The sequence below is a fragment of the Taudactylus pleione genome, unplaced genomic scaffold (assembly GCF_031769625.1).
Source record: "Taudactylus pleione unplaced genomic scaffold, aTauple2 ptg000026l, whole genome shotgun sequence".
Classification (NCBI taxonomy): domain Eukaryota; kingdom Metazoa; phylum Chordata; class Amphibia; order Anura; family Myobatrachidae; genus Taudactylus; species Taudactylus pleione.
In genome coordinates, this window is record NW_028284428.1 from 41,742,485 (window position 1) to 41,770,397 (window position 27,913).

The window sequence follows — 27,913 nt, forward strand, 5'->3', positions numbered from 1 at the left end:
CATATTCTTACTTCTCTTGCATAATCCTCGTGCGATACTGGGGATTTTAGGGCCATTAAATGATCACTTTCAGAGAGACATAAACTAAATGGTACTGCAAGAGAGACGAGCAGCATTCAGAGCCATGGAACAAAAGACATGCCTAACCTACACACTAGGTACAGTAATATCATAATTTGTGGCTAATGAAGTTTTCATAAAATTGTTATTATAATTAAGTATATAGGGGGGCAGTAGTACACATTTTAAACACTAATGTTTATATATAGAAGCATCTTAAATGCTTGTAAGTCAAATGACGAAGGTCATTTTATTATTTGTTGTATACAATTTTGATGTATGCATTTTAGATGCTTATTTTAAATCAAATAGCTGTAAAGTTGTATAATTAATGGCATGAAAAGAAACTGATTTAATAGGCAAGTTATACCCATATCTGTACCTTGGTGGCTTCATGATTTTCATTTTATAATATCTATCATGTATCATCTATCATGTATATCTATATACTATGCCTGATTCACTATAGGATGAAAACTATGACGTCACAAGTACGGAAATACTTCTTCTCATTTCAGACTCTTTAAGGGGCATTGGCTATGTCATACTGAACATGTTAATTATTGTGTAAATACTGGTATATATTTAAATCATTGTTACAGTCTTTCTGCATTCTAAGGAATTAATACATAGGACTAATATATGCACAGCTACTAATAATATATAACAAGCATTCATCAATAACAAATTATTCTCACTCACACTGTTCAACACACATTTTAATTTTACTTATTTTTTTTTATGTAGCCTCATGTGTCTACTGAATCTCAGCACAGCAAGACACTAAATCTATGCTAGCACCGGTTAAAAATATATGAATGAATGTTATAATTAAGATGCAGTTGAGAAGACAATCATTTCAGTATACAGATGTGCGACATGTGTTTCTGTTCACTATATTTCAGATAAAGAGACTTGGCTGTAATATTTTTGAAATGCCCTGGTCCAATATTTGTAGTGATGTTTGCCAACATTTTAATTGGTAAGTCCTGAACTTAATTTTATATCAAATGGAATCTCTCTCTCTCCTCTTTCTCTCCCTCTCCCTCTCTCCCTCCCTCCCTTCCTCTCTCCCTATATCTATCAAAATCCATTTAGTTCGACACTTGAAAAATACCTAGATACCTAGATGCTCCCTCTGAGAATAAAAACAATCCAATGGGTGTCGATGTAACAACAGAAATTAAATAACTCACTCATATGTATCAGATGTTGCTGTATCACCCTGAAGACAGGGCTCTGAGTAGCCCAGAAATGTTGGTGCCAGTATTTTCTTATTATATACTTTTACAAAATCCAGAGAGCGCAGGCCATTTAAACATTGAATGTGATATGTAAATGAATTTGGGCTCCTTCTGCTCAGTATTTATTTGGGCAAATCACATTTTCCAAATTCCATGCACAACTTTTCTAGCTCAGAAATATTCATAGGTCTGTTTGTAGGCACTGCATATTCCAGATCTCTTGACTGATGTCCAATATTGTTCAACTGGGTGTGTGAAGACCATTCAATAACCTTCAACTTTTGTTCTTGGTTGACTTGAATTAATATTTGCATCATTGTCTTGTTGAAATATCCATCTTCTTTATAGGTTCAATTTCTTCACTGACAGTGATATTAACTTCCAAAATGTGTTAATATTTAGTTGAGTCAATTCCAATTCCTTCTACTAGGATAATATAAAATCTAGTTAAGTTTTCCATTACAGCAAAAACTAAGGAGTCTATTGTTACTCAATTTTATTCTGAAAATTATCTGCTTTTTTGCCGATTCTTGCACCCACTTCACGTGATTACTTCTTTGTAACAATGTTGTACCTGCTTGAGAGATTCAGCACAAAACTAGCTTTCTGTCTATGAATTTTCTCCACTGTATGGCATCAGTGTAATACTGATGTGAGAGGTTGTTCTCCTGTGTGAGTAGCCAGTGTGCCCAGTAAGCAGTTTATGGTCTGTGTGTATTATACAACATCGCATGGATTAAAGACAGTTATACACCTAAATGCCATGCTCATTGGCACTGTATTTGTACCCAACCAATAAAAATGGTTTCCTGCTGACGCTCTCTCATTTAGACATTTTATACAGTCCATGAGTGTAGGTGAAAAATGGGTTCACTCAAGGCTGGCATAATCATTCCGCTACCGGGATTCTGACTGTTGGGATGCCGTACCCAAGCCAATTATAACCCTTTTCAGATGAAAATACCTTAAAAAAGGTGTTATCACTGCTTGAAAATTAAACCCCTATGATATTTGTTCTTATGAAATTGTATGTTAAAACAGTTGATAATAAAAATCCAGCACTTGTTTTCAATGCCTTAATAACATGCTCTCTCAGCTACGCACTTTTGTAATAAAACAGCTGTTTTACGGTAGCCGTGTCTGGCGGTATCTATCATGTAATATTATGTATATATGTATGTTTATGTGTTTCTTTTTCCTCTTTCCTCCCTCCCTATTTCTCTCCCCTTTTTTGTGTTGTCTCTCTCTCTCCCCCTTTCCTCACCATCTCTGTCACTCCTCCCTTTTCTGTTACTAACCTTTTCCTTGTATCTCTCTTTCCCCATTTCTCTGCCCTCATCTCTGTGTCCTGCTTTCCTGTCCTCTCCCCGTACCTCTTTGCCCTGTCTTTCTCTCTCTCTTCTCATCCCATCTCCCTCTCTCTGCCTCTTTTCTCTCTCCCCCTATTTGTTTCTCCTTCTCTTTTGTCTCTTGTTTTCTCTCTCTAACCCCCTTTTTTCGCTCCCCCTTTGCTCTCTCTGCCTATTTTCACTCTTTCTCTCTCGACCCCTTTTTCTGTCTGTCCACTTATTTACTTTTTACTTCAACGTGCATCCTAATGATGCAGACCTCGTGCAGTACACATCATGGTGGTGATTCAAGTGCCTAAAGTGGTCAAACAGCATGTGATGGTAAAATGTTTCTGTAAGTTAGTGGGAAAGGTAGCTACATGGGCTGGCAGGGCTGGCCTGGAGTGGGTTATATGCTGCACAAATGGATCCTTATCGGTGATAGTGGAAGCGGGGGCACGTGGGGTGCACACCACTGTCTGTCTCTCACTGCCTGTCATAGTCAGACACTTTTCACAATTATAAAGAATATATATATATATATATATATATAGGTCGCAGAACAGGCGGCACTCAAAGAGACTTTCCATCAAAAAAAACTCAGCAATACTTTGCTTATCTGTCAACGTTTCAGTGTTTCCACTTTTATCAAGACAAAAATAAAATAACCACAATACATACCTTAAATAGATTCACCCAAGTGCTCCTTCACCACGCGTCTCCGTCCCGGTGGGGGTCTGATGACGTCATAGAGAGTCGGCGTCATCGTCATCCACAAGGGGCGGACACACCGAAAGTGTTTGCCATCACCATAGAAACAGCATAGCTACAACAAGAAAAAAGAAAAAGAACTGGATACATTAGATACATTGAACCACCAGTGCATACTGGCACATGTATATGTCGAGGTATAATTACAGAACATAAATAACTATATAAGAGGCATAAATCACAGCATATCTAAAAAGAAAAAGAACGGAATGGATCAAATACATTGAAACACCAGCGCATACTGGCAAGTACATGTGCTAAGGTATAAATACAGAACATAGATGAATCCGCAAGCGGCATAAATCACAGGAAGCAAGAGAAAGAGTTAATTTCATTAAGACCCATCAGTTGAAGGGTTTGCAGGTCGTGAATCCACCTAGATTCATGTTGCAACAGAATACGACCCCTGTCACTTCCCCTAATGTTTGGCAGAATCCAATCTATCATTTTACAGCGCAAGGTGGCCAGACCATGTTTAAAGTCCCTAAAATGCTTAGCCACCGGCTGATCCAACGGTTTACCGTCAAGAGCTGCCCTTATACTAGAGCGGTGGAGAGCCATCCGCTCTTTCAGCTGGCGAGTAGTCTTCCCTATGTAAAGGAAACCACACGGGCACCTGATAAAGTAAATCACGAACCGACTGGTGCACGTCAGGGGGTATTTAATGTATAGTTTTTTACCAGATCGAGGGTGTACAAAGGTGTCACCAGTCTCCAAGTGGCTGCAGGTGACACAGCCTGTAAATTTATAATTTCCAGCCTTCCTGGTGAGGAAATGTATGGGAGCTTGTTGTTTGTGCTGTGACACGTCATTGTGCACAATTAGATCCTTAATATTACGGCCCCTCTTATAGGCAGGAGTAGTCTTAGGCTTTTTCTTTAGCTTCCTTAAGCGCTCTTGGATTATAGCCTCTGCCAAGGAACTTCGTCATCATATTGTCGATCTGCCGGTGAGCGTCTGTAGGATCGCTACATATTCGTACGATTCTCAAGAACTGAGAGTATGGTAAGCTTCTCTTGAGGGCTGGAGGATGAAAACTGTCCGCTTGTAGAAACATATTTCTATCTGTGTTTTTAAAGTAGATTGAAGTAGTGATGTCCAAACTCTCATTGATATTGACGGCCACATCTAAAAAATGTACAGCTTTAAAATCACATTCAAATGTGAATTTAATCGATGGATCTGAAGTGTTAACGACTTATAAAGTCCTCCTTGGTGCCAGACCACAGTACAAAAATATCGTCAATGTACCGTAAATACGTAGTAATCTTTTCTTGCGTGATGGATGAATTGAAGAATAGATCTTGTTCTACTTCACACATGAATAAGTTGGCGAAACTGGGTGCCACACAGGAACCCATCGCACAACCTGATTTCTGTATAAAGAATTTATTGTCAAACAGAAAGTAATTCCTGGATAAAGTTAATTCCAAAAGTGTAAGGAAGAAATTAATGCCTGGACCGGCATATGCTGCATTATTGGTGAGTATTCGTCTAATAGCCTCCAGACCTCTTGAATGGGGTATAGAGGTGTACAGGCTTATCACATCGATTGTGCACATCAAATGTTTGGAAGTCAGGGGAGAAAATTGTTGGAGTTTTAAAATGAAAGTAGTGGTGTCCCTAAGAATCAAAGATTGGGACCGTACAACTGGTTGTAGTATGAAATCCAAAAATTGTGACACAACATAATACAGCGAATCCCTGGCAGAAATAATTGGTCTGCCAGGCGGTTTAACTGCATTTTTATGTAATTTAGGTAGAGTGTATAGGATGGGTACTTTTGGCCACTCCTGTTTCAAGCTATCATATGTTTTCTTGGAGATGAAATTCTTGGATAGTGCATCCAACAAAATGTTGTCTAATTCCTTTTTAAAGGTTAAAGTGGGATCACTGGAAAGCGATTGATATACATTATGATCAGAGAGTTGTGAATAAATTTAATTTTTGTAACTATCCGTGTCTTGTATTACGATACCTCCGCCCTTGTCTGCGGAGCGTATAACGATATCCTTATAGTTACCTAGATTTTTCAAGGCCTTTTGTTCGCCCTTGGACAGATTCCATCTGTTAATTTTATTGAATTGTACTTTGTCTTTCATGGACCGTTCCTCCAAACATCCCTCCATTCTAGATGTAAAATACTTAATGGCTGAATTGCTAGATATGGGCTCAAATTTGGATTTTTTAAGATAAGTAGGCATATCTGTATCAAAGTCATTGGAGTCACCAAAGTGTTCTTTCAATTTAATTTTTCTAGTAAATTTGTAAAGATCAACCTTGTCCTTAAATAGATCAATCCCCTGTGTAGGAACAAAAGAGAGGCCCTTGTTTAATACCATAGTTTTATCCGCTGTCAATGTGCGGTGTGATAGATTAAAAACTACATCTTCTTTTTGTAAATTTTTTTTGGCCGACCGCGACCACTGGCCTCCGCGACGGGTGTTGGTTCCGTGCTGGTTTCTGCCCGAGCACGGGTACGAACCCCTAAAGGTGGTCTCTGGGAGGATTTGCTTCTGTTCTCCCCAACACATTCTGTTTCACTAGTGGATATAGCTCCACTTGAGGAATCAGTCTCTAGTGGGAACTTGCGGGGTCTAAACCTGGGTCTTCTATCAGCCGTGGAACTCCTGTTGTTCACCCAGCTATATACTTTCAGTTCCCGCGTAATCGCGATTAACTGTAGCCAGTTTGGATTTTTTGAATTTAATCAGATCAGACTTATATTGTTCAACTTGCGTGGCTAATTTAGCTAGAATCTCCACAGAGTTCTCTGAATGCAGCAGGTTATGATGTGAGGTCTCAAATTTACAGATATTTTCTTTAGCTATAGCAAGTTCTCTTGCTGATTCCTCTACCACAAGGAGGATAAGATCAAAAGAGCATCTGTTCAAGATTGCAGCCCATCTTCTGCAAAACGCCGGATTATAGCGTCCTATTGTGGGCATGTTTTTTATCACGATAGTAGTCGGATAAGGTTACTCCATGCAAATAGAAGTCTATTTCGTGTTTTTTTAGTCGGAGCAGCTGTGCAATAAGTTGTTCTGTGCTCTCATCTCCTGCAGTCGTCTGTAAATTGTCTTTAAACAGAATGTTTTCAACTTCTGCTTCCGAAAAGCTCAGTATTTCAACCAGTGGCAATACAGTATCAGATAGTCCAGTGCATTCAAACTGTGTCGGTGCTTCAGACATTCCCACCACAGATCTTGGTCGGGAAGGCACAGATAATATTAAAAGGTCCACTTGATAGAGTTGAAATCAATCTCCGGTATACTCTAATTGTACGGGGTGCCTTGATAATATGGATCCTGGTTTATTGGACAAAACGCCAATAAGAATCCTCTATAAAATATCCTCTAGATCCGGCACTCCACCTGATAATGAACAAATGCTCCGGTGCCCTCCCAAAGAAGTAATGTATAGGTCGCAGAACAGGCGGCACTCAAAGAGACTTTCCATCAAAAAAAGCTCAGCAATACTTTGCTTATCTGTCAACGTTTCAGTGTTTCCACTTTTATCAAGACATAAATAAAATAACCACAATACATACCTTAAATAGATTCACCCAAGTGCTCCTTCACCACGCGTCTCCGTCCCGGTGGGGGTCTGATGACATCATAGAGAGCGTCAATGCGCCGGCGTCATCGTCATCCACAAGGGGCGGACACACCGAAAGTGTTTGCCATCACCATAGAAACAGCATAGCTACAACAAGAAAAAAGAAAAAGAACTGGATACATTAGATACATTGAACCACCAGCGCATACTGGCACATGTATATGTCGAGGTATAATTACAGAACATAAATAACTATATAAGAGGCATAAATCACAGCATATCTAAAAAGAAAAAGAACTGAATGGATCAAATACATTGAAACACCAGCGCATACGGGCAAGTACATGTGCTAAGGTATAAATACAGAACATAGATGAATCCGCAAGCGGCATAAATCACAGGAAGCAAGAGAACGAGTTAATTTCATTAAGACCCATCGGTTGAAGGGTTTGCAGGTCGTGAATCCACCTAGATTCATGTTGCAACAGAATACGACCCCTGTCACCTCCCCTAATGTTTGGCAGAATCCAATCTATCATTTTACAGCGCAAGGTGGCCAGACCATGTTTAAAGTCCCTAAAATGCTTAGCCACCGGCTGATCCACCGGTTTACCGTCAAAAGCTGCCCTTTTACTAGAGCGGTGGAGAGCCATCCGCTCTTTCAGCTGGCGAGTAGTCTTCCCTATGTAAAGGAAACCACACGGGCACCTGATAAAGTAAATCACGAACCGACTGGTGCACGTCAGGGGGTATTTAATGTATAGTTTTTTACCAGATCGAGGGTGTACAAAGGTGTCACCAGTCTCCAAGTGGCTGCAGGTGACACAGCCTGTACATTTATAATTTCCAGCCTTCCTGGTGAGGAAATGTATGGGAGCTTGTTGTTTGTGCTGTGACACGTCATTGTGCACAATTAGATCCTTAATATTACGGCCCCTCTTATAGGCAGGAGTAGTCTTAGAGTCCTTCAGCATTTTTAAAGCCTGGTCCCCGGATACAATCGGCCATAGCTGTCTGGTAGTCTGCGTGACTTCACGTGAAGAATATGAATACTCTTGCACCCACAACAGCTTTTGATCTTTTGTAACAGATTTATTAGAATTGAGAGCTGCCACTCGTGATGTTCGTAAGGCTTTCTCTTTATCTTCCTTAGGCGCTCTTGGATTATAGCCTCTGCCAAGGAACTTCGTCATCATATTGTCGATCTGCCGGTGAGCGTCTGTAGGATCACTACATATTCGTACGATTCTCAAGAACTGAGAGTATGGTAAGCCTCTCTTGAGGGCTGGAGGATGAATACTGTCCGCTTGTAGAAACGTATTTCTATCTGTGTTTTTAAAGTAGATTGAAGTAGTGATGTCCAAACTCTCATTGATATTGACGGCCACATCTAAAAAATGTACAGCTTTAAAATCACATTCAAATGTGAATTTAATCGATGGATCTGAAGTGTTAACGACTTGCATCATGCTGATAAAGTCCTCCTTGGTGCCAGACCACAGTACAAAAATATCGTCAATGTACCGTAAATACGTAGTAATCTTTTCTTGCGTGATGGATGAATTGAAGAATAGATCTTGGTCTACCTCACACATGAATAAGTTGGCGAAACTGGGTGCCACACAGGAACCCATCGCACAACCTGATTTCTGTATAAGGAATTTATTGTCAAACAGAAAGTAATTCCTGGATAAAGTTAATTCCAAAAGTGTAAGGAAGAAATTAATGTCTGGACCGGCATATGCTGCATTATTGGTGAGTATTTGTCTAATAGCCTCCAGACCTCTTGAATGGGGTATAGAGGTGTACAGGCTTATCACATCGATTGTGCACATGAAATGTTTGGAAGTCAGGGGAGAAAATTGTTGGAGTTTTAAAATGAAAGTAGTGGTGTCCCTAAGAATCAAAGATTGGGACCGTACAACTGGTTGTAGTATGAAATCCAAAAATTGTGACACAACATAATACAGCGAATCCCTGGCAGAAATAATTGGTCAGCCAGGCGGTTTAACTGCATTTTTATGTAATTTAGGTAGAGTGTATAGGATGGGTACTTTTGGCCACTCCTGTTTCAAGCTATCATATGTTTTCTTGGAGATGAAATTCTTGGATAGTGCATCCAACAAAATGTTGTCTAATTCCTTTTTAAAGGTTAAAGTGGGATCACTGGAAAGCGATTGATATACATTATGATCAGAGAGTTGTGAATAAATTTCATCTTTGTAACTATCCGTGTCTTGTATTACGATACCTCCGCCCTTGTCTGCAGAGCGTATAACGATATCCTTATAGTTACCTAGATTTTTCAAGGCCTTTTGTTCGCCCTTGGACAGATTCCATCTGTTAATTTTATTGAATTGTACTTTGTCTTTCATGGACCGTTCCTCCAAACATCCCTCCATTCTAGATGTAAAATACTTAATGGCTGAATTGCTAGATATGGGCTCAAATTTGGATTTTTTAAGATAAGTAGGCATATCTGTATCAAAGTCATTGGAGTCACCAAAGTGTTCTTTCAATTTAATTTTTCTAGCAAATTTGTAAAGATCAACCTTGTCCTTAAATAGATCAATCCCCTGTGTAGGAACAAAAGAGAGGCCCTTGTTTAATACCATAGTTTTATCCGCTGTCAATGTGCGGTGTGATAGATTAAAAACTACATCTTCTTTTTGTACATTTTTTATGGCCGACAGCGACCACTGGCCTCCGCGACGGGTGTTGGTTCCGTGCCGGTTTCTGCCCGAGCACGGGTACGAACCCCTAAAGGGGGTCTCTGGGAGGATTTGCTTCTGTTCTCCCCAACACATTCTGTTTCACTAGTGGATATAGCTCCACTTGAGGAATCAGTCTCTAGTGGGAACTTGCGGGGTCTAAACCTGGGTCTTCTATCAGCCGTGGAACTCCTGTTGTTCACCCAGCTATATACTTTCAGTTCCGCGTAATCGCGATTAACTGTAGCCAGTTTGGATTTTTTGAATTTAATCAGATCAGACTTATATTGTTCAACTTGTGTGGCTAATTTAGCTAGAATCTCCACAGAGTTCTCTGAATGCAGCAGGTTATGATGTGAGGTCTCAAATTTACAGATATTTTCTTTAGCTATAGCAAGTTCTCTTGCTGATTCCTCTACCACAAGGAGGATAAGATCAAAAGAGCATCTGTTCAAGATTGCAGCCCATCTTCTGCAAAACGCCGGATTATAGCGTCCTATTGTGGGCATGTTTTTTATCACGATAGTAGTCGGATAAGGTTACTCCATGCAAATAGAAGTCTATTTCGTGTTTTTTTAGTCGGAGCAGCTGTGCAATAAGTTGTTCTGTGCTCTCATCTCCTGCAGTCGTCTGTAAATTGTCTTTAAACAGAATGTTTTCAACTTCTGCTTCCGAAAAGCTCAGTATTTCAACCAGTGGCAATACAGTATCAGATAGTCCAGTGCATTCAAACTGTGTCGGTGCTTCAGACATTCCCACCACAGATCTTGGTCGGGAAGGCACAGATAATATTAAAAGGTCCACTTGATAGAGTTGAAATCAAACTCCGGTATACTCTAATTGTAGGGGGTGCCTTGATAATATGGATCCTGGTTTATTGGACAAAACGCCAATAAGAATCCTCTATAAAATATCCTCTAGATCCGGCACTCCACCTGATAATGAACAAATGCTCCGGTGCCCTCCCAAAGAAGTAATGTATAGGTCGCAGAACAGGCGGCACTCAAAGAGACTTTCCATCAAAAAAAACTCAGCAATACTTTGCTTATCTGTCAACGTTTCAGTGTTTCCACTTTTATCAAGACATAAATAAAATAACCACAATAAATACCTTAAATAGATTCACCCAAGTGCTCCATCACCACGCGTCTCCGTCCCGGTGGGGGTCTGATGACGTCATAGAGAGCGTCAATGCACCGGCGTCATCGTCATCCACAAGGGGCAGAAATTAGGTTGTGCGATGGGTTCCTGTGTGGCATCCAGTTTCGCCAACTTATTCATGTGTGAGGTAGAACAAGATCTATTCTTCAATTCATCCATCACGCAAGAAAAGATTACTACGTATTTACGGTACATTGACGATATTTTTGTACTGTGGTCTGGCACCGAGGAGGACTTTATCAACATGATGCAAGTCGTTAACACTTCAGATCCATCGATTAAATTCACATTTGAATGTGATTTTAAAGCTGTACATTTTTTAGATGTGGCCGTCAATATCAATGAGAGTTTGGACATCACTTCTTCAATCTACTTTAAAAACACAGATAGAAATACGTTTCTACAAGCGGACAGTTTTCATCCTCCAGCCCTCAAGAGAGGCTTACCATACTCTCAGTTCGTGAGAATCGTATGAATATGTAGCAATCCTACAGACGCTCACCGGCAGATCGACAATATGATGACGAAGTTCCTTGGCAGAGGCTATAATCCAAGAGCGCTTAAGGAAGCTAAAGAAAAAGCCTTACGAACATCACGAGTGGCAGCTCTCAATTCTAATAAATCTGTTACAAAAGATCAAAAGCTGTTGTGGGTGCAAGAGTATTCATATTCTTCACGTGAAGTCACGCAGACTGCCAGACAGCTATGGCCGATTGTATCCGGGGACCAGGCTTTAAAAATGCTGAAGGACTCTAAGATTACTCCTGCCTATAAGAGGGCCCGTAATATTAAGGATCTAATAGTGCACAATGACGTGTCACAGCACAAACAACAAGCTCCCATACATTTCCTCACCAGGAAGGCTGGAAATTATAAATGTACAGGCTGTGTCACCTGCACCCATTTGGAGACTGGTGACACCTTTGTACACCCTCGATCTGGTAAAAAACTATACATTAAATACCCCCTGATGTCCACCAGTCGGTTCGTGATTTACTTTATCAGGTGCCCGTGTGGTTTCCTTTACATAGGGAAGACTACTCACCAGCTGAAAGAGCGGATGGCTCTCCACCGCTCTAGTATAAGGGCAGCTCTTGACGGTAAACCGGTGGATCAGCCGGTGGCTAAGCATTTTAGGGACTTTAAAGTTTAAACATGGTCTGGCCACCTTGCGCTGTAAAATGATAGATTGGATTCCGCCAAACATTAGGGGAGGTGACAGGGGTCGTATTCTGTTGCAACATGAATCTAGGTGGATTCACGACCTGCAAACCCTTCAACCGATGGGTCTTCATGAAATTAACTCGTTCTCTTGCTTCCTGTGATTTATGCCGCTTGTGGATTCATCTATGTTCTGTATTTATACCTTAGCACATGTACTTGCCAGTATGTGCTGGTGTTTCAATGTATTTGATCCATTCAGTTCTTTTTCTTTTTAGATATGCTGTGATTTATGCCTCTTATATAGTTATTTATGTTCTGTAATTATACCTCGACATATACATGTGCCAGTATGCGCTGGTGGTTCAATGTATCTAATGTATCCAGTTCTTTTTCTTTTTTCTTGTTGTAGCTATGCTGTTTCTATGGTGATGGCAAACACTTTCGGTGTGTCCGCCCCTTGTGGATGACGATGACGCCGGCGCATTGACGCTCTCTATGACGTCATCAGACCCCACCGGGATGGAGACGCGTGGTGAAGGAGCACTTGGGTGAATCTATTTAAGGTATGTAATGTGGTTATTTTATTTATGTCTTGATAAAAGTGGAAACACTGAAACGTTGACAGATAAGCAAAGTATTGCTGAGTTTTTTTTTATGGAAAGTCTCTTTGAGTGCCGCCTGTTCTGCGACCTATACATTACTTCTTTGGGAGGGCACCGGAGTATTTGTTCATTATCAGGTGGAGTGCCGGATCTAGAGGATATTTTATATATGTGCAAACAAGGAGAGAGCACTCACCAATCTTCATAAAGTGGGTAGGCAGCTTTAATAATTCATAATAGCACCATAGACAATATGGACAGTCGACGTTTCGGGCCACTCGGTGCCCTTTATCAAGGCCAAAGAATCACATCCCGCATAGTCCAAGCAGCAAGTACCACCACCCGGGCGGTGGTACTTGCTGCTTGGACTATGCGGGATGTGATTCTTTGGTCTTGATAAAGGGCACCGAGTGGCCCGAAACGTCGACTGTCCATACCCACTTTATGAAGATTGGTGAGTGCACTCTCCTTGTTTGCACATGTGTATGGCCACCTATGGATGGATTCTGTCAGGTGTCCTGAGCTATGCACCCCAACAAGCTGATTTCTCTTTTTTGGTGAGTGCCGTTCTACATACTATTGGACTATATATATATATATATATATATATATATATATATATATATATATATAAAAATTGTTATATAGGCCCGAAAAAGGTTTTCTTTTGCCATAATAGAAAATCATTATTTTCAGGCTTATTTGCTTAATTTCCCCTACTAAAATAACAGTGATGCAACATATTCCATTTCTTGCAATCACTTTGCGATTACAGCAAACTCACTGCAGCTCATCCTTCCTGTGACACTGCTGATTCAGCTTTCTTTTACAGCATACTTTCCATCACTATATTTTAAATGTGTAGTATTGATATTTTCATAAACCTGGCCCTTTAGGAATTAAGCAATGTATTATTTAGGTCTAAGGTTTATAATATCCAAAATATGTCCATCACTGTGATTTAAGTGCTTATGTAGGCTACAATCACTAATGGGACAGTCTGGGTAGAAAAATAGAAATCTGCATTAGTAAAAATAGGCAGACACCAGGGGTGGCTTTTCTGGGTGTGTGTCTTGTTTGTTGCAAGGTAAATAAGTATGTTTAATTGTCAATTTAACCTCACAGAGAGGAAAACAATTCCTTCCTAATTACTTTAACCCCCTCCCCCATATTATATTATTTATTAATTCTAGTTATAGATACAAATTACTATTAAAAGGGAACAAAAAACATTTTTAAGATCTGCCAGGAACCTCTATATCCTGACCATGCTTACAGAGAATAACCCTGCAATACATCCCTGTGTAAGTGTTCCTTTATTTTTTATATTGACCTTTGAAAAAATTAATCACAATACTGATTTATACAAATACTGATACACATGAAAGGAAACAGCTGCCTTACTGTCAAATGTACAATAAATCCTCTCTCAGGGAATTCTGCCCTGCTCTTAATGCATTATTATATTATAATCCTCACCCAGAGTCAATCCATTTCATTCTGTAAACACTCAAGGCATAGAAGTTTTAGATGTGTTGATGTAATTAAACATCTATGTGCCATCCTTAATACACAATTATATACTGCCAGCACAATGCAGTCAATTACACTACATTGAATGTACCCAATAAGGATATTTGTTAAAGAAAAGGAAAAAGACGTTCTATAGTGCCCACATTGTAGTGTTGGTTTGATGAAATGGCAGATCTGTGTAGGACACTCACGAATAACCAGCTGCTAATAGGAATTTCTTTGGTTCTTGAAGCAAGAAGGACAAGTGAGGAAGTGGCCAAAGGATCATTTTTATAGAGTTTTGGCCATGTGATTGTGATAGTTCTGTTGCTATTGACTCCTTTCTATAAACATTATTGTGATTGGTCTGATTTTCAGAGGCCGTGTTTTCTTCCCTTATACTTATGAGCAGGGGTGTTGAGAGCCGACCCGACCCGACCCTGGGGAAGGGGTGTGGCCTAATAGTGGGAGGTGTGGCCACTCCCCCTTAGGCTACAATTTTTTATCATTTATCTGCGTCCCCTCCCTCAGTGCCACTGCTTATAAGGCCTAATTAGCAAATTACTAAGTTTCCAAAAATTCCACTGAAGTAAATTATTCTCCTAATACACAGTATCCTGTACATTGGAGACAGCCTGCTAGGAGTCATTTAGCTGTTATCATTATGTTATTGGTATCATCTCCATGTCTGTGTGTTACCAGTTTTAAAGTGGGCAGAAATAAATCAACCTGTAACCAATTAGGTTATGAGAAAACTGACTGTTGCCAAAGTATTCCAGGAGACGAGTGTGCTGGTCTTATTGGAGGCAGTGACCTTACCATTCCTGTGATTTTGTCATTTATATATTTATCACCAGTTAGTTTCTTATGCATGTGAACAGTGTAATGCCATTATATAACGAATGGGATGAAGGAAAACAGTACATTACTTACTACCAGAGTTAAATAATTGAAGAAGATATATTGGCACAAAATCTTTTAACAAAATCTATCCAGACAACACAAAGAGGGGTATTCAATATGAAAGATTAACTTCCCTGGCGAAGTTAACGTTTCATATCGGAGTTTTTTTCTGCGTAAAGGTATGGTGCGCGCTCCCGCTTATCCCCGTATTCAATATCAAATTAACGAAAACGGGAAACTCCGAAGTTGGATTTGCGTAAAGTTACTAATTTTTCCTTAAAATAATTGTAAGACCCCCCTAAAGTTGTAAAAACATGGGGGAACACTATGGGTACCCCCGTTTTAGCCTTTAATTGAAAGTCGGGGCTTTAAATAGCCGCAGCAGGTGTTTTTTTCCCGACATTGAAGAAGTGATGCAGAAGAGCACTTAGGTTATTTTTTTTGTTTTTTTAAGTGGTCCCATCAAATTTGGGGTACATGGAAATGGGTACTAGCATATTTTGATATCCCTATAGTAAGTTTTTTAAAATTCTGCATTTGTGCACCTGCCGCTATAATTCTATTCTAGAAAACATCTGCCGCATACATGCAGAATAGTCCTGAACCTATTTCCCAATTGTTTAACAATTTTTTCCCATTTTTTTTTTGCACCCCAATTTTTTTATTCATTTTTTGGGGTGTCCTTATTTTTTTTTTAAACTTTTTTTGACACAGTTCTTTTTTAAATGTCAATCTCAGGGGTGCAGGCTATTTTTTTTTAAGCCTGCACCCCTAAACCCCAATTCTGCACTATTTTTCGACACCTATTCAATGGTGAAAAGTTATCACCGTTTTTTATCAAAGACTTTTCAAAACTGCGATAAGTCTTTGAAATTGAATACGGTGTAAAACTAAAACAAGTGATATTAACGCAAAAACGTTAAAAAGTGCGATATTAACGATGTTATCGCACCCATATTGAATACCCCTAATAGTTAGTTGATCTTATTTGGGATGAATTTCCAGAAGCCTCTTTCTCCTTTATGTGTGATATTATACTTAGACTAGGACACAAGGAGGATATACAAGATGGGTTTTTAGGAATAAAGAAAGTAAAGGCAATAAAACAATTTTGTACTTAGAACAAGGCTTTATACAGCTAGACACTATGAAAGGTCTTTTTTTTTGTCTTTGAGTCGACCTAAACATCTGGTTAATTAATTTAATTTGAAGGGGAAAAAAAATGAATGAACTGTGAAAACAAACAAGAAGACCAAACTGTGAAGAGCTATGATTGTACATTAAGTATATCCAGTGATGTGATGCAGTAACAGTGTGAAACAAGTTACTTATGCATAATAATTGATCTGACAAGATTGGAAGGTAAGAGACTGCAGATTGAACTGCCAGCATCTACAACAGCATGTATCCAGCCAGCATCCAATGCAGACATTCCAAAAAGTCTAGCACAGTGGTTGCCAACCTCTCTAGGAATGGATCGCAGGCAAGGAAACCGCAAAAATGTACATAAAAGGGGCAGGGCAGAGGCTGGAGGACATGGCCCCCTCCCTGCTTTGTTAATTATTCCTCCCCACACAAGCGGGATCTGCTGCCTCTGTGGCGGATCCAGAGGGGGCGATCGCCACCCCTAGCACACTGCTGCCTCCAGTTTGTCCGCGCTGGGATGCACATACACTTTCCCGGCAGTCCTGCTCACAGACCCTCCCTCCTGCATGCTCATTAGCTGGCGTCTAGTCAGCTTGTGTACTGCTGTGCCGCGCCGAGCTCCCTGCTACCGCGTCTCACAGGTCCCTGCACTTCCTGCACTCCCCAATACCCCATGAATAAGTTTCCCTACGGACGGGAGACCGGGTGCGAGGCCACGCCCCCTTCACCGAGGCCACATCCACTTTCCAGAGGTGCGGGGACGCATGTCATCCCTCCCCGCATCAGGTGTAACAGCGGGGGGGGACGCCACTGATAACCGCTATAGCTTACCCTTACCTTTGCTGGAGAGCACTCCTGCATCCAGAGACCAGCCAGCAAAAGGGACCAGCCTGCCTGCCAGCTAGAGATCTGCAAACTAAGTACTGTAAAGGTGCATACACACTAGACGATATGCTCCCTGAGCGATATCGTCTAGTGTGTCCCCGGCAGGCTGTGCTCAATGTCGTTCATGACATTGAGCACAGCCGCTGAACGATATCATTAGCGATATCGTTCAGCGCCGGGCTCTCTCACCCATTCCCTGACATGCAGCAACCTGACGAGGTCGTCAGGTTGGCCTGCATGTCAGCCCGATGAACGAGGATGACGAACGACCTGCGGGAACGCGCGTCGTCGTCATCGTTCATCTTTTTGGTGTTAAAAATGGACGATAAAGTGGACGACTGAACGATAACGATATCGTTATCGTTCAGTCGTCCACTTTAATCGCCCAGTGTGTACGCACCATCAGTGGAGTTGGAAGTGCCTGATAGCTTTGTACATTTAGGGGTCCGGACAGGATGATAAATTGTAGTGTGGTATCTCGGGGGCTGTTTTACACACAATGAATGAGCTCTAAATTATGGGTTAGAAAGTTTGTGATGTAGGTGATTTTCTATGTGCCTCTCCGCTCTCTTTATACTTAATCACATATAGATTTAATCAGAACGTCTGACATGTAAATTGTCACTCCAAAATAAAGTCTATGTTATTGGTAAATTTCCTAGTGAGGGTATTAGTAGCATTATAATCTGCTGTACTAATCTTTGGATGTCAATAAGGGATAATAGGACTATTCAGAGTACACTATGCCAATGTTTTTTCAAATGGAAACATTTTTTTGCCATTGCACATGCGTGAAGGTACGTTACCATAGTCGCACACTGCAATCTTTATTCTCAGTGTGATTGACAGTCAGGGAGCATTTGGGGAAGGCTCCGGCATCTTTTATGTTGGCCATTCTAAGTGACCATAAATTCGATCAGGATGTTGATGTTTGTATGATCAGCGACTGATGCTGCGTATTTGTACACAGTTACGCACAGCTGCATTGGCTCAGGTGGGTGCTCAGTACAAGACCCGGCTGTTCACAGCTGCAAAAATTGCAGGAGCATTAGCTTAGAACTCTGAATCAGGCCCAATGGCTGTTAAGTAGTACAGTAGCTGTTAATTGCTTTTAGTGAATGAATATCACGGACAGTCCATTCATATTGCAATGAACAAACTTGATCTCAAAATACATTTATTTTAGTGACACATAGCGTAATAGGGTGCAGGGCCTGCAGAAGCCGCAACTGGAGAGGGGAGGAGTCGGTACTGACCAGTAAGTCCCCCCCCCTAAAACATAAGTCTAGATCTGCCACTGCCTCTGCTGTTGCAGCAAATAGCAACAACTGAAGACCCTTATAAGCAACAGGTAGTGTTTGTGTGCTGGGGTATTGGTAGTTAATTGGGGGAGGAGTGTGATTCTAGGTGCTGCTGTAGTGCTAGTAGTAAATGTGTGGGAGGGTGTGTGCCTGGGTGCTGCTGGGATGTTGGCAGTGAATGCAGGGGGGAGGATATGTGTCTGGGTGCTGTTGGGGTGTTGGTAGTGAAAGCATCAAGTTAGGGTGTATCTGGGTGCTGCTGGTGTTTTGGCAGTGAATGCATAGGGAAGAAGTGTGTGTCTAGGTGCTGCTTGGGTGTTAAGTTAAATATAGTGCAGATTAAACTAAGATGAGAAGCCAGATATTGTGGTTCCTTCGGCTATGTAGATAGATGTTACTCCCGGGACATCTGCGCTGCCAACCCGCTAACTTTCCCTTACGGTCAGGCTGCTCCCAGAGCATAGGAAAAAAGGGGGGTTGGGCTGCACATGAACAATGGTTGCTTAAGGAATTTGAATTGCTTTTTCTTACTACAAACCAAAGCATAAGGCATATTATCGAGCTAGCCAAGAAGAATCAAATAGCGTACTTTGTCAGATTTTTTTTTTTAAAGTGAAATTTGAAGGGAATTTAAAGGTTAAATAGAATAATCTATTTTCAAGCCCATTCAAAAACACAAAAAAAGCATGTTGAAAGTGTGTCTCCTGTAAACCTGTAATATTGCTCTATCCATTTGGATGAGAGAGAGGAATTTATATTGTAGAGGAGTGGTTCTCAAACTCCGTCCTCAGGACCTCTCACAGGTCACGTTTTCCAGGTCACCCAGCAGGTGCACAGGTGTAATCATTAATTACTGACACTTTTTAAAAGATCCACATATGTAGCTAATTATTTAACTTGTGAGGAGACCTGGAAAACATGCACTGTTTGGGGTCCTGAGGACCGAGTTTGAAAACCTGTGTTGTAGAGTGATTAGCTAAAGCTGGGCACACATCAGATGATGTGCACCAAGCCCGATGTCGCAGGCGACGGGAGCCGGCATGCGACAAGTGCATACACACTTGACGATGCCAGGTCTGATGGGGCAGGGATGCGCCCTGCTGCATTCTAAACTTCCCCCTAACCCTAACCCACCTTTTCCGCAGCCTAACCCTTCCCTCTCGCAGCCTAAGCCTCCCCCTAGTGCCTAACCCTAAACCTAACTCTAATAAATACTGTCGGGATGCTGGCGGTCTGGATTCTGGTGCCAGGATTTCGACTACTGTCAGGATTCCAGTGCTCATATTCTACACACCGGCATTCCAACCACCGGCATGGTGACTACATCCCCTGATATTTTTGGAGTATTAAATATATCAGTGAGATACGTGTGAGTGGAATGGGATTTGGTTGGGTTAGGGCTATGTGACATGGCTAATAATATAGTTATTTGTTACCCAGAAAAGCCCATCCATTAGCTATTGTAAACTTAAATAATAGTTAATGCCATTGTCATTATGAAACTGCAAAAATTTTGCCTTTAGGACAAGTCAGATTAGGTAAGAATTTTACTAAACTAAATGTTTTTTAGGGGATATAGTTAATATACCGGCAGACTAAATGCCGCCGGTCTATATCCAGACACCAGAAGCCAGACGGGGGACTGAAGATAAGCGTCGAAATACCAACGCCTATCTTCATCCCGATGCCGGATTGCCAAAAGACGCCGGACCAATCGAGGTAAGTCCGGCCGTTCCTAGCACTTAGCCGCGGGGGGGTTTAGGTTTAGGCAACCCCAGGTAGATTTAGGCTTAGGCACCCCCCGGGGAGAGTTAGGGTCAGGCATGGGGAAGGCTGGGTTAGGGTTAGGTGCCACTGGGGGGAGGTTAGGGTTAGGCATGGGGAAGGGGGGTTAGGGTTAGGTGCCACTGGGGGGAGGATAGGGTTAGGCACCCCCCGGAAGGGTTAGGCTTAGGATGCGGGGGAGGGGGTTAAGTTTAGGCACCACCCGGGAGATTAGGGTTAGGGGGGTGAGAGGGGGGGTTAGGAGACTTGCTTCCGCTGTCGGGATCTTCATCCTGTGGGGCTGCCGCTGTCGGGATTTCAATCCCATTCCGTTTTTTAGTATGTCATGAAAACATATAAGTCAGTGGTTTTCAGTTTGAGGAACCCTTAAGCTGGGTACACACTTAAATTATATCGTCCATATTTGTCATTTCTGTGTAAATCGGAACGACAAATTGGGCATATCGTTAAGTGTGTATGCCCGATTTGCACGCTCCTGCGGTCGCATGCAATATCTTCGAGTTGGCTGTGCTGCAAACTCAATCAGAAGATATTGTGTATGATGCCCTGCTGCCGAATGCAGCATGGCATCATACATCGCACCGTCATCCCCTGCATCGTAAAGTGTGCCGATCAGGGGTTAATGTGGCCCGGAAAGGGGTGAAACTGCGTTCCGTCACTTCTATTTGGAGATGGAACCAGTTCCGCAGGAACGCTCCATTTGTCGGGCGCCCGCTGAGATTTTATTACCAGCGGACGCCGGGCTCCTTCCCCACAGCGCTAGCAGCAGCCGGAGGCTGGAGTTCACTCCTGAGCTCCGGCTTCAGGCTCCCGCAGTATGCACTATGGGAGAGACATCATGCCGTCTCTCCCATAGTTCAGAGGCATGTCCTGTTGGACAACCGCAGACGCAGGGGTGGGGATTAAGGTAAGTATTGTATTTTTTTTTTCTGTAAGCGGCACTGCTACAAGGGGCATTACTATTGGGGGCACTACTACTGGGGGCATTACTATTGGGGGTATTACTACTGGGGTTATTACTATTGGGGGCATTACTATTGGGGCACTACTAATGGGGTCATTACTATTGGGGTCATTACTATTGGGGTTATTACTACTGGGGGCATTACTATTGGGGGCATTACTATTGGGGGCATTACTATTGGGGCACTACTAATGGGGTTATTACTATTGGGGTTATTACTACTGGGGGCATTACTATTGGGGGCATTACTACTGGGGCATTACTACTGGGGGCATTACTATTGGGGGCACTACTACAGGGGACATTACTATTGGGGGCACTACTACTGGGGGCATTACTATTGGTGGAACTACTACAGGGAGCAATACTATTGTGAGCATGACTTTTGGGGGTATTAGTACTGGGGGCATTACTACAGGGGGCATGACTACTGGGGGCATTGCATAGGAGGCACTACTATTTGGGGCACTGCATAAGGGGCACTACTACTGGGGACACTACATAAGGGTCACCACTATTGTGGGCTCTGCATAAGGGGCACTACCACTGTGGGCACTGCATAAGGGGCACTACCACTACTGGGGGCACTGCATAAGGGGCACTACCACTACTGGGGGAACTGCATAAGGGCCACCACTGCAGTGGGCATTGCATAAGGGGCACTACTGCTGTGGGCATTATATAAGGGCACTACTGCTGTCGGCATTATATGTATTAGGGGCACTACTATTGTGGGCATTATGTAAAAGGGGCACTACTGTGTGTCATAACAGGACATCTGATGTTCAGTAAAAATGCTAAAAATTTTATATTAAGTACACTCAAAACTAATGATAGCATGAGAAATATTTTCTCTCTTCAATACTATACAAATAAATAATAACAACAACAACATACAGACTTGTTCTGTGTGTACGATGAACAATAACCATGTTATCGCCCCACTTATGGGAAATAAAATCTGTTTATAGTCATATTTATTGAATTGTATTATAGTATTTATCATATTTTAGAAGTTTGCACATATAATAGCATAGAAATAGAAATATTGAGTTAAATGTAACATTTTAAATAGAAGACCATCTCAAATTATTTCCTTCTCTTCATTTAGAAATTGGCAAGAGCCAATATTTTAAATGAAAGAGCTGAATTGCTACCCCTAAGGAAACCTCCCTGCATGCTTCATATGAATGCTGTCACTTCCTCAAAGGGTTCACAAATATAATAAGGTGTTCTTTCCAATATTTAATCTTCCCACTTAATTGTGTATTAATATGATTTATCCATTACATATACTTGTAACATAATATAACAGCCCTCTAATTCACAAAATTAATTCAGCAAAAAACAACACTAAAATATATTATTTTGCCTAGAATTTACTTGACACAAATAAAATATCAGTTCTTGTTCAATTGGCTACAAAAAAATTCCCATAGCAGCAGCTGAATACAAGGAAATTTTCCAACATCTAGAGAAAATACAATTGTGTTGAAAGAAAACTATATAGTAATGTATAGGGTAATGGCGCCAACTTGGATAGAATAAATATAAACTAAAAGCCAAATTGTGAAAAAATAATATTGGTACGTACTCCCTATATCTAAAGGGTGTCAGCTGGACCAAATGTGATGGAGCATTAGGTATGCACCGTTGCTATTATAGAAAAGTGTATAAGGTCTTATCGACTGGCGTACATATGTTGTGAAAATATAACACAATGTGAATAATATGTGCAAAATGGTGCTGTGCAAAATAGTATATATCGTGGTAGGCTTAACAAATTAACAATTTTTATTCAGTATGACAAAAAACATATAACATAAAAGACATGTAATATAAGAATAATGAGCCTCCACGTTCTCAATGGGCTCTAACAATGCAAATATTGCGTACAGTGAAGTGCAAAAGTGCTATAAATATTGCAAATGTCCCTTATGCATACTCAATAGACAATAAAACATATAAGTTAAAAGTTATACAATGCAGTTGATAATGGCACAGGATAATTAGTAAAAAAAAACAAAAACCTTTTTTAAAAATGTTTCTAAAAACACTCTAAAAAGGTTCCAAAAAATGCAATAATTCATATGGTGCTTATATTTAGTAGTTCATTTAGGCGAGAGGCAGCTCCATCCACCAATGGACTTCATCAAGGGCTACACATACTGTACATACATACATACAGTATAATATATATATATATATATATATATATATATATATATATAAGAAAAGAAGTGCAAACAGCTCATAAAGTTGTGTCAATAGTAAACTAATAAAATAGTCAAATTATAACAAACTCCCTATTTAAGGTGGCAGCTCAATTCTTCCAAACGATGATATATTCAAAAAACCATCCATAAATAGTGATACAAAAGTGAAGAAAATCAGCACCTTCAATGTAAAAGTCTGATTCAAAACCTTTAGTGGTGAAAAATATATTCCAATGTATTCTGGGGTTTCTGAGACTTCCCTATTGATACTCCTAGGCACAATGTTAAACCAAAATAAAACAAACAAAAGCAAACATAGTGTAAAACTGATACATATACATGTATGTGCTCTCATGCAGAGAAATGTGTTTGTGAAACTCAACCAAACAAAAAATAAAACATCAGTAGTATGAAAAGCACTCCACTCGTGCTTGGTATAGGCTCCCAGCACCTATTTCGAGACAAAGACAGGTAGGGGTAATGTTCGTCTGCATCTGGTCCCATCGATCAGTGGATGCTCATATATAAGTGGAATTACAACAGAAAGAGCCTCCAATCGTGTGGTATATTAAAACTGATACACTTTAATCAAAAAACACTATAAAGACTTGTACAATATTATAAATAATGATCAGCTTATCTGTTGTGTACTTAGAGGTGGCCACAGGAGGTCCAACCCAACGCATTTCGCCCCTCTGTATTATCTAGGGACTTCTTCAGGGGAAAAGCATGCTATTGTGAAAGAACAGGCTACCATATCTATCTATCTATATATATTTATGCTTTACTTTACAGCAGTTGATGAAGGGATTGAAGTCCAGATTTCATCCACTGCTTCTCATGTGGAAAATTCACTATTTCAGTATCTTTATGTCAAACTCTGGACTGTTACTATAAAAGGGGCTACAGAGTGAGGCCTATGCCAGATTGCATAACTTATGTAAAAGATCTCTGCAAAAGGCCCAGAAAAGGGCTCATAGGCATATGTGGATTTCTTTGACTGGCACTTACAAGAACAAGAACAGTAAGGGCATGTTCTGTAAGTGGGAACAGATGCAGACTGGTGCACAGACACATATTATATATGCTTGTGAATGCCATATCATTTGTGGCACAGAACAGCTGCAAATACATGGTGATGATGACAGTCACAGGCACAAGCAAAATAGTGCTGCATTAGCAATCAGATTGGCTGATTGCTAATGCACCACTAATGCTGCTATATGCCTATTCATCACCTGTGCATATATTATGTTATTGTGTGCGTGTTTTAGCCAATTTCTTTCTTTCTTTTTTTAATACAGATGGATACTTGTATCCGATGTTTCACCAGCGTGAGCATCTCCATGCAAAGTTAGCTGGTTCATGCATGTGCATATCACCTCATTCCAGCTTACATTCTAGAGGGGATATATGTGGGCACAAGAAGGGAACAGAACTGTGGAATGCAGAGGCTGGAGAGTTGAGTGAAAAGATGAGATTTAAAGGCTGGGTGAAAGTCTATATTTATAATAAAAAAAATTACAGGACATCCCCCCAAAACACCTGCATGCATGTACAGGGGACCCCTGTTTTGATTGTAAAAGCAGCCCTCTAGGATGGCTACTAAAATGTTAAAGTTATCAAGTAAAAAAATGCAATGCTTGCCAGAACTTGGCCCTGGCAACTAACACGATCTTCAGATGGCACTAGCCATTGTAGCCTATGGGCTACAGATCACAAAACATTTGCGATGGTCGCTCGCACATGCGCAATCGGCAGACTGCGCAAGCGCAGTAGCACGGCTGGCCTCTGAACTAGTAAGTACAATAATTGCCTATCGGAGCCTCTGTACCTTGATGTGTTTTTTATTACATCCCAGCGTACCTTATTTTCTTATTGCCACGATAAACAGCCATAAGCTATAATAATTATGGGGTATAAATCCCGATAATCAATACATATGTCCCTAATTGAGAATAAAAGGGTGTTATAGAGGTTGGGAATAGCACTGGAGAAGCCCTGAAGGCAAGAATGGGTAGGTAAAATCAGTGAGGAGGTGAGGTAGCAGTCATTGGTATGTGGGCTTTGTGGGAATAGGGATGTACAATGGGTCATGGACAGTTTTTTTCATATCAGGCATGTCACACGTCTTTGCACAGGAACCTTAAAGCCGCGTATCCACTTGCCGATTAAACAGAGCCATTGAACGATTACGATATAAATAATCGCTCAATCGCTCATTAATCGTGCATAAATCGGCCAGTATAATGTCGGAAACGACCAGCGATGCACGCACCTGCTGGTCGTTTCCGACATCAATCATCACCAGAACATGATGGTCAATCTGCCGATAATGACAGATTGCCCATGTTCAGGGATGAGGGAGGGTGTCTGCACTGAACGACATATCATTCGGTGTAGGCACTACAGGGGATGAGGAACAACTCTACGATTACAATGTTCTAATCGTACTGTCGTTCCAAGATCTACAAGTGGATTTGCACCTTAGTATAGCAGATTTTCTATAATAGTTACTACATTCATTAAATGTGGTGATTGTACATGCAGCAGTATAAGAATGATGTTTTCTGTGACAAGTTGAATGAGCCATGCAATGCTATAGAGGGTGCTAAATTCACCCTTCATCTGTACGCTACACTAGTTTAGTCTTTTGGATGAATATTATGTCAAGGAATCACACTGTAAATCAATTATTTTGGCTGGTCTGTATCTGACACAATGTAACAATAACTCAATCTTAGATTGATTCTCTTTCCAATCAGTACATAATAAGTATTGTACTGTTCATAAACTGAGCTCCACTAGGCTAGAGAACAATTAAAATGCAAAATTGTCACATTCATAAGAACCTATTTAATAATACTAGTATTTTAAAATGCAGTTAATGTCACTGTTTGTGCTGCAATATGGTTACTGTAAGAATTGTTTGTGTTTTTCTTCCCCTAGTTGTCCTTTTCATCCAGCCACTGTATGCCAGATGGGCCTGTTTCCGCTCCTGTCCATCAAGTTGTGCTTGTACTCAGGAACGAAACTGCTCTGTTCTGTGTGATCGAATAGGACTAACAGAGATCCCTAATGAATTTCCATGTGAAGCTTCTTTTATTAACCTAGATAAAAATAACATCAAATTTCTCTCAGAATGGGCTTTTGGGACCTTGCCCTCATTAAAATGTCTCTCACTTAGTCACAACAACATATCCTTCATCACTCCCGGAGCTTTCAAAGGATTACCCAACTTGATTGAACTGAAAATGGCTCATAATGAGTACATTCGTTATTTGCATACTCGAACATTCTCAGCTTTAAAGAAGTTGGTGAAGTTGGACTTAGCTGACTGCAATTTGTTCAACATCCCAGACAGGATATTTGTCGATCTCCTATTACTACGTGAGCTCATGTTTTTTCAAAATTATTTTCGTAGGATTCCAGGAGCTATCCGTGGTATGCGGAACTTGACTCATGTTTACCTGGAAAGTAACAGGATTGAGGCAGTGGCCTACAATTCTCTTCAGGAGCTACCAAATCTAAAATACCTCAATCTTCAAGACAATAAGATAAATGTAATTCATGACAAGTCTTTCCAAGACTGTGACAAGATGGAGTACCTCTTTCTCAATGACAATTTATTGAATGAGTTACCAGAAAACTCCTTCAAAGGACTGAAAAGGTTAAAGATGCTAAATTTAGGTGGAAACTTTATAAACAATGTCTCACGAGTTTGGTTTCAAGATCTAGTTGAGTTAGAAGTCCTTTATCTTGACCGAAATAATATAAGCTATATTGAGGAAGGGGCTTTTGAAAACCTTACCGGCTTGGTATCCTTACACTTAAATAGTAACAACTTGGCAACTTTATCCTTTGAGGTCTTTAAACCAGTTTATTTTATAGGAAGACTTTTTCTTTTTAAGAATCCTTGGGAATGTGACTGTAAGATTGAATGGTTAAGAGACTGGATGGAGAGCTATAAACTTGTACGGGATATACCCTGCTCATCACCTGCATCGTTGACAGGTATTGACCTCAGTGATGTCTCCTTTAAAAAGACCTCTGAAGGAGTTTGCCTTGACCCTACAGAACAAAATGTAACTTATTATGTTCCACTTCCTACTGAAAGATTCCAATCTACAATGGAATCAAAACTGAGCAGCCTTATATCCAGACTACTCATGCCCAGAGGAAATAATGAAGATCTGGGGAATATAACAGAGAGTTTTGACAACCGCACTTTTTTGATGGCAAAAGTATCAAAGCCTTCGTGGCTTCCTCAACACATGATGTGGTTTATATATTGTTTTTCCTATGTCTTACAATAGTCATGATTTAGGTTGTAATATTTTCCTAAAAGTAACTGGCTAATAACTAAGTGTAATATATTTATCCAAGTTGAAATTATATTGACTGCCCACTGGCAAAGCTGTGTTCACAGTTTAACTTTCTGGAGCTATAATAAAGAGTGTTTGATGTGCTCTGCAATCTATAATCAATGGGACTGATTCAGAGACACACGCAACTCCATTTTTGGAAGGGTCTTGCAATATTTAGCACTGTCCGTGCTATGTGGCTGAGCGTACATAACAATGAGCAACAGGTGATTAAGAG

The 27,913-nt window shown here is 40.7% G+C and overlaps 1 protein-coding gene across 1 annotated transcript; it reads left to right on the forward strand.

The window, feature by feature from the left end:
- Positions 1-84: 84 nt before the first annotated feature.
- Positions 85-27,913, forward strand: NYX (nyctalopin). Its single transcript, XM_088451558.1, is given in 4 exon segments — positions 85-158; positions 966-1,042; positions 26,261-27,541; positions 27,544-27,913. Coding segments are annotated over 3 exon segments (1,398 nt in total). The 5' UTR covers positions 85-158; positions 966-1,020; the 3' UTR covers positions 27,639-27,913.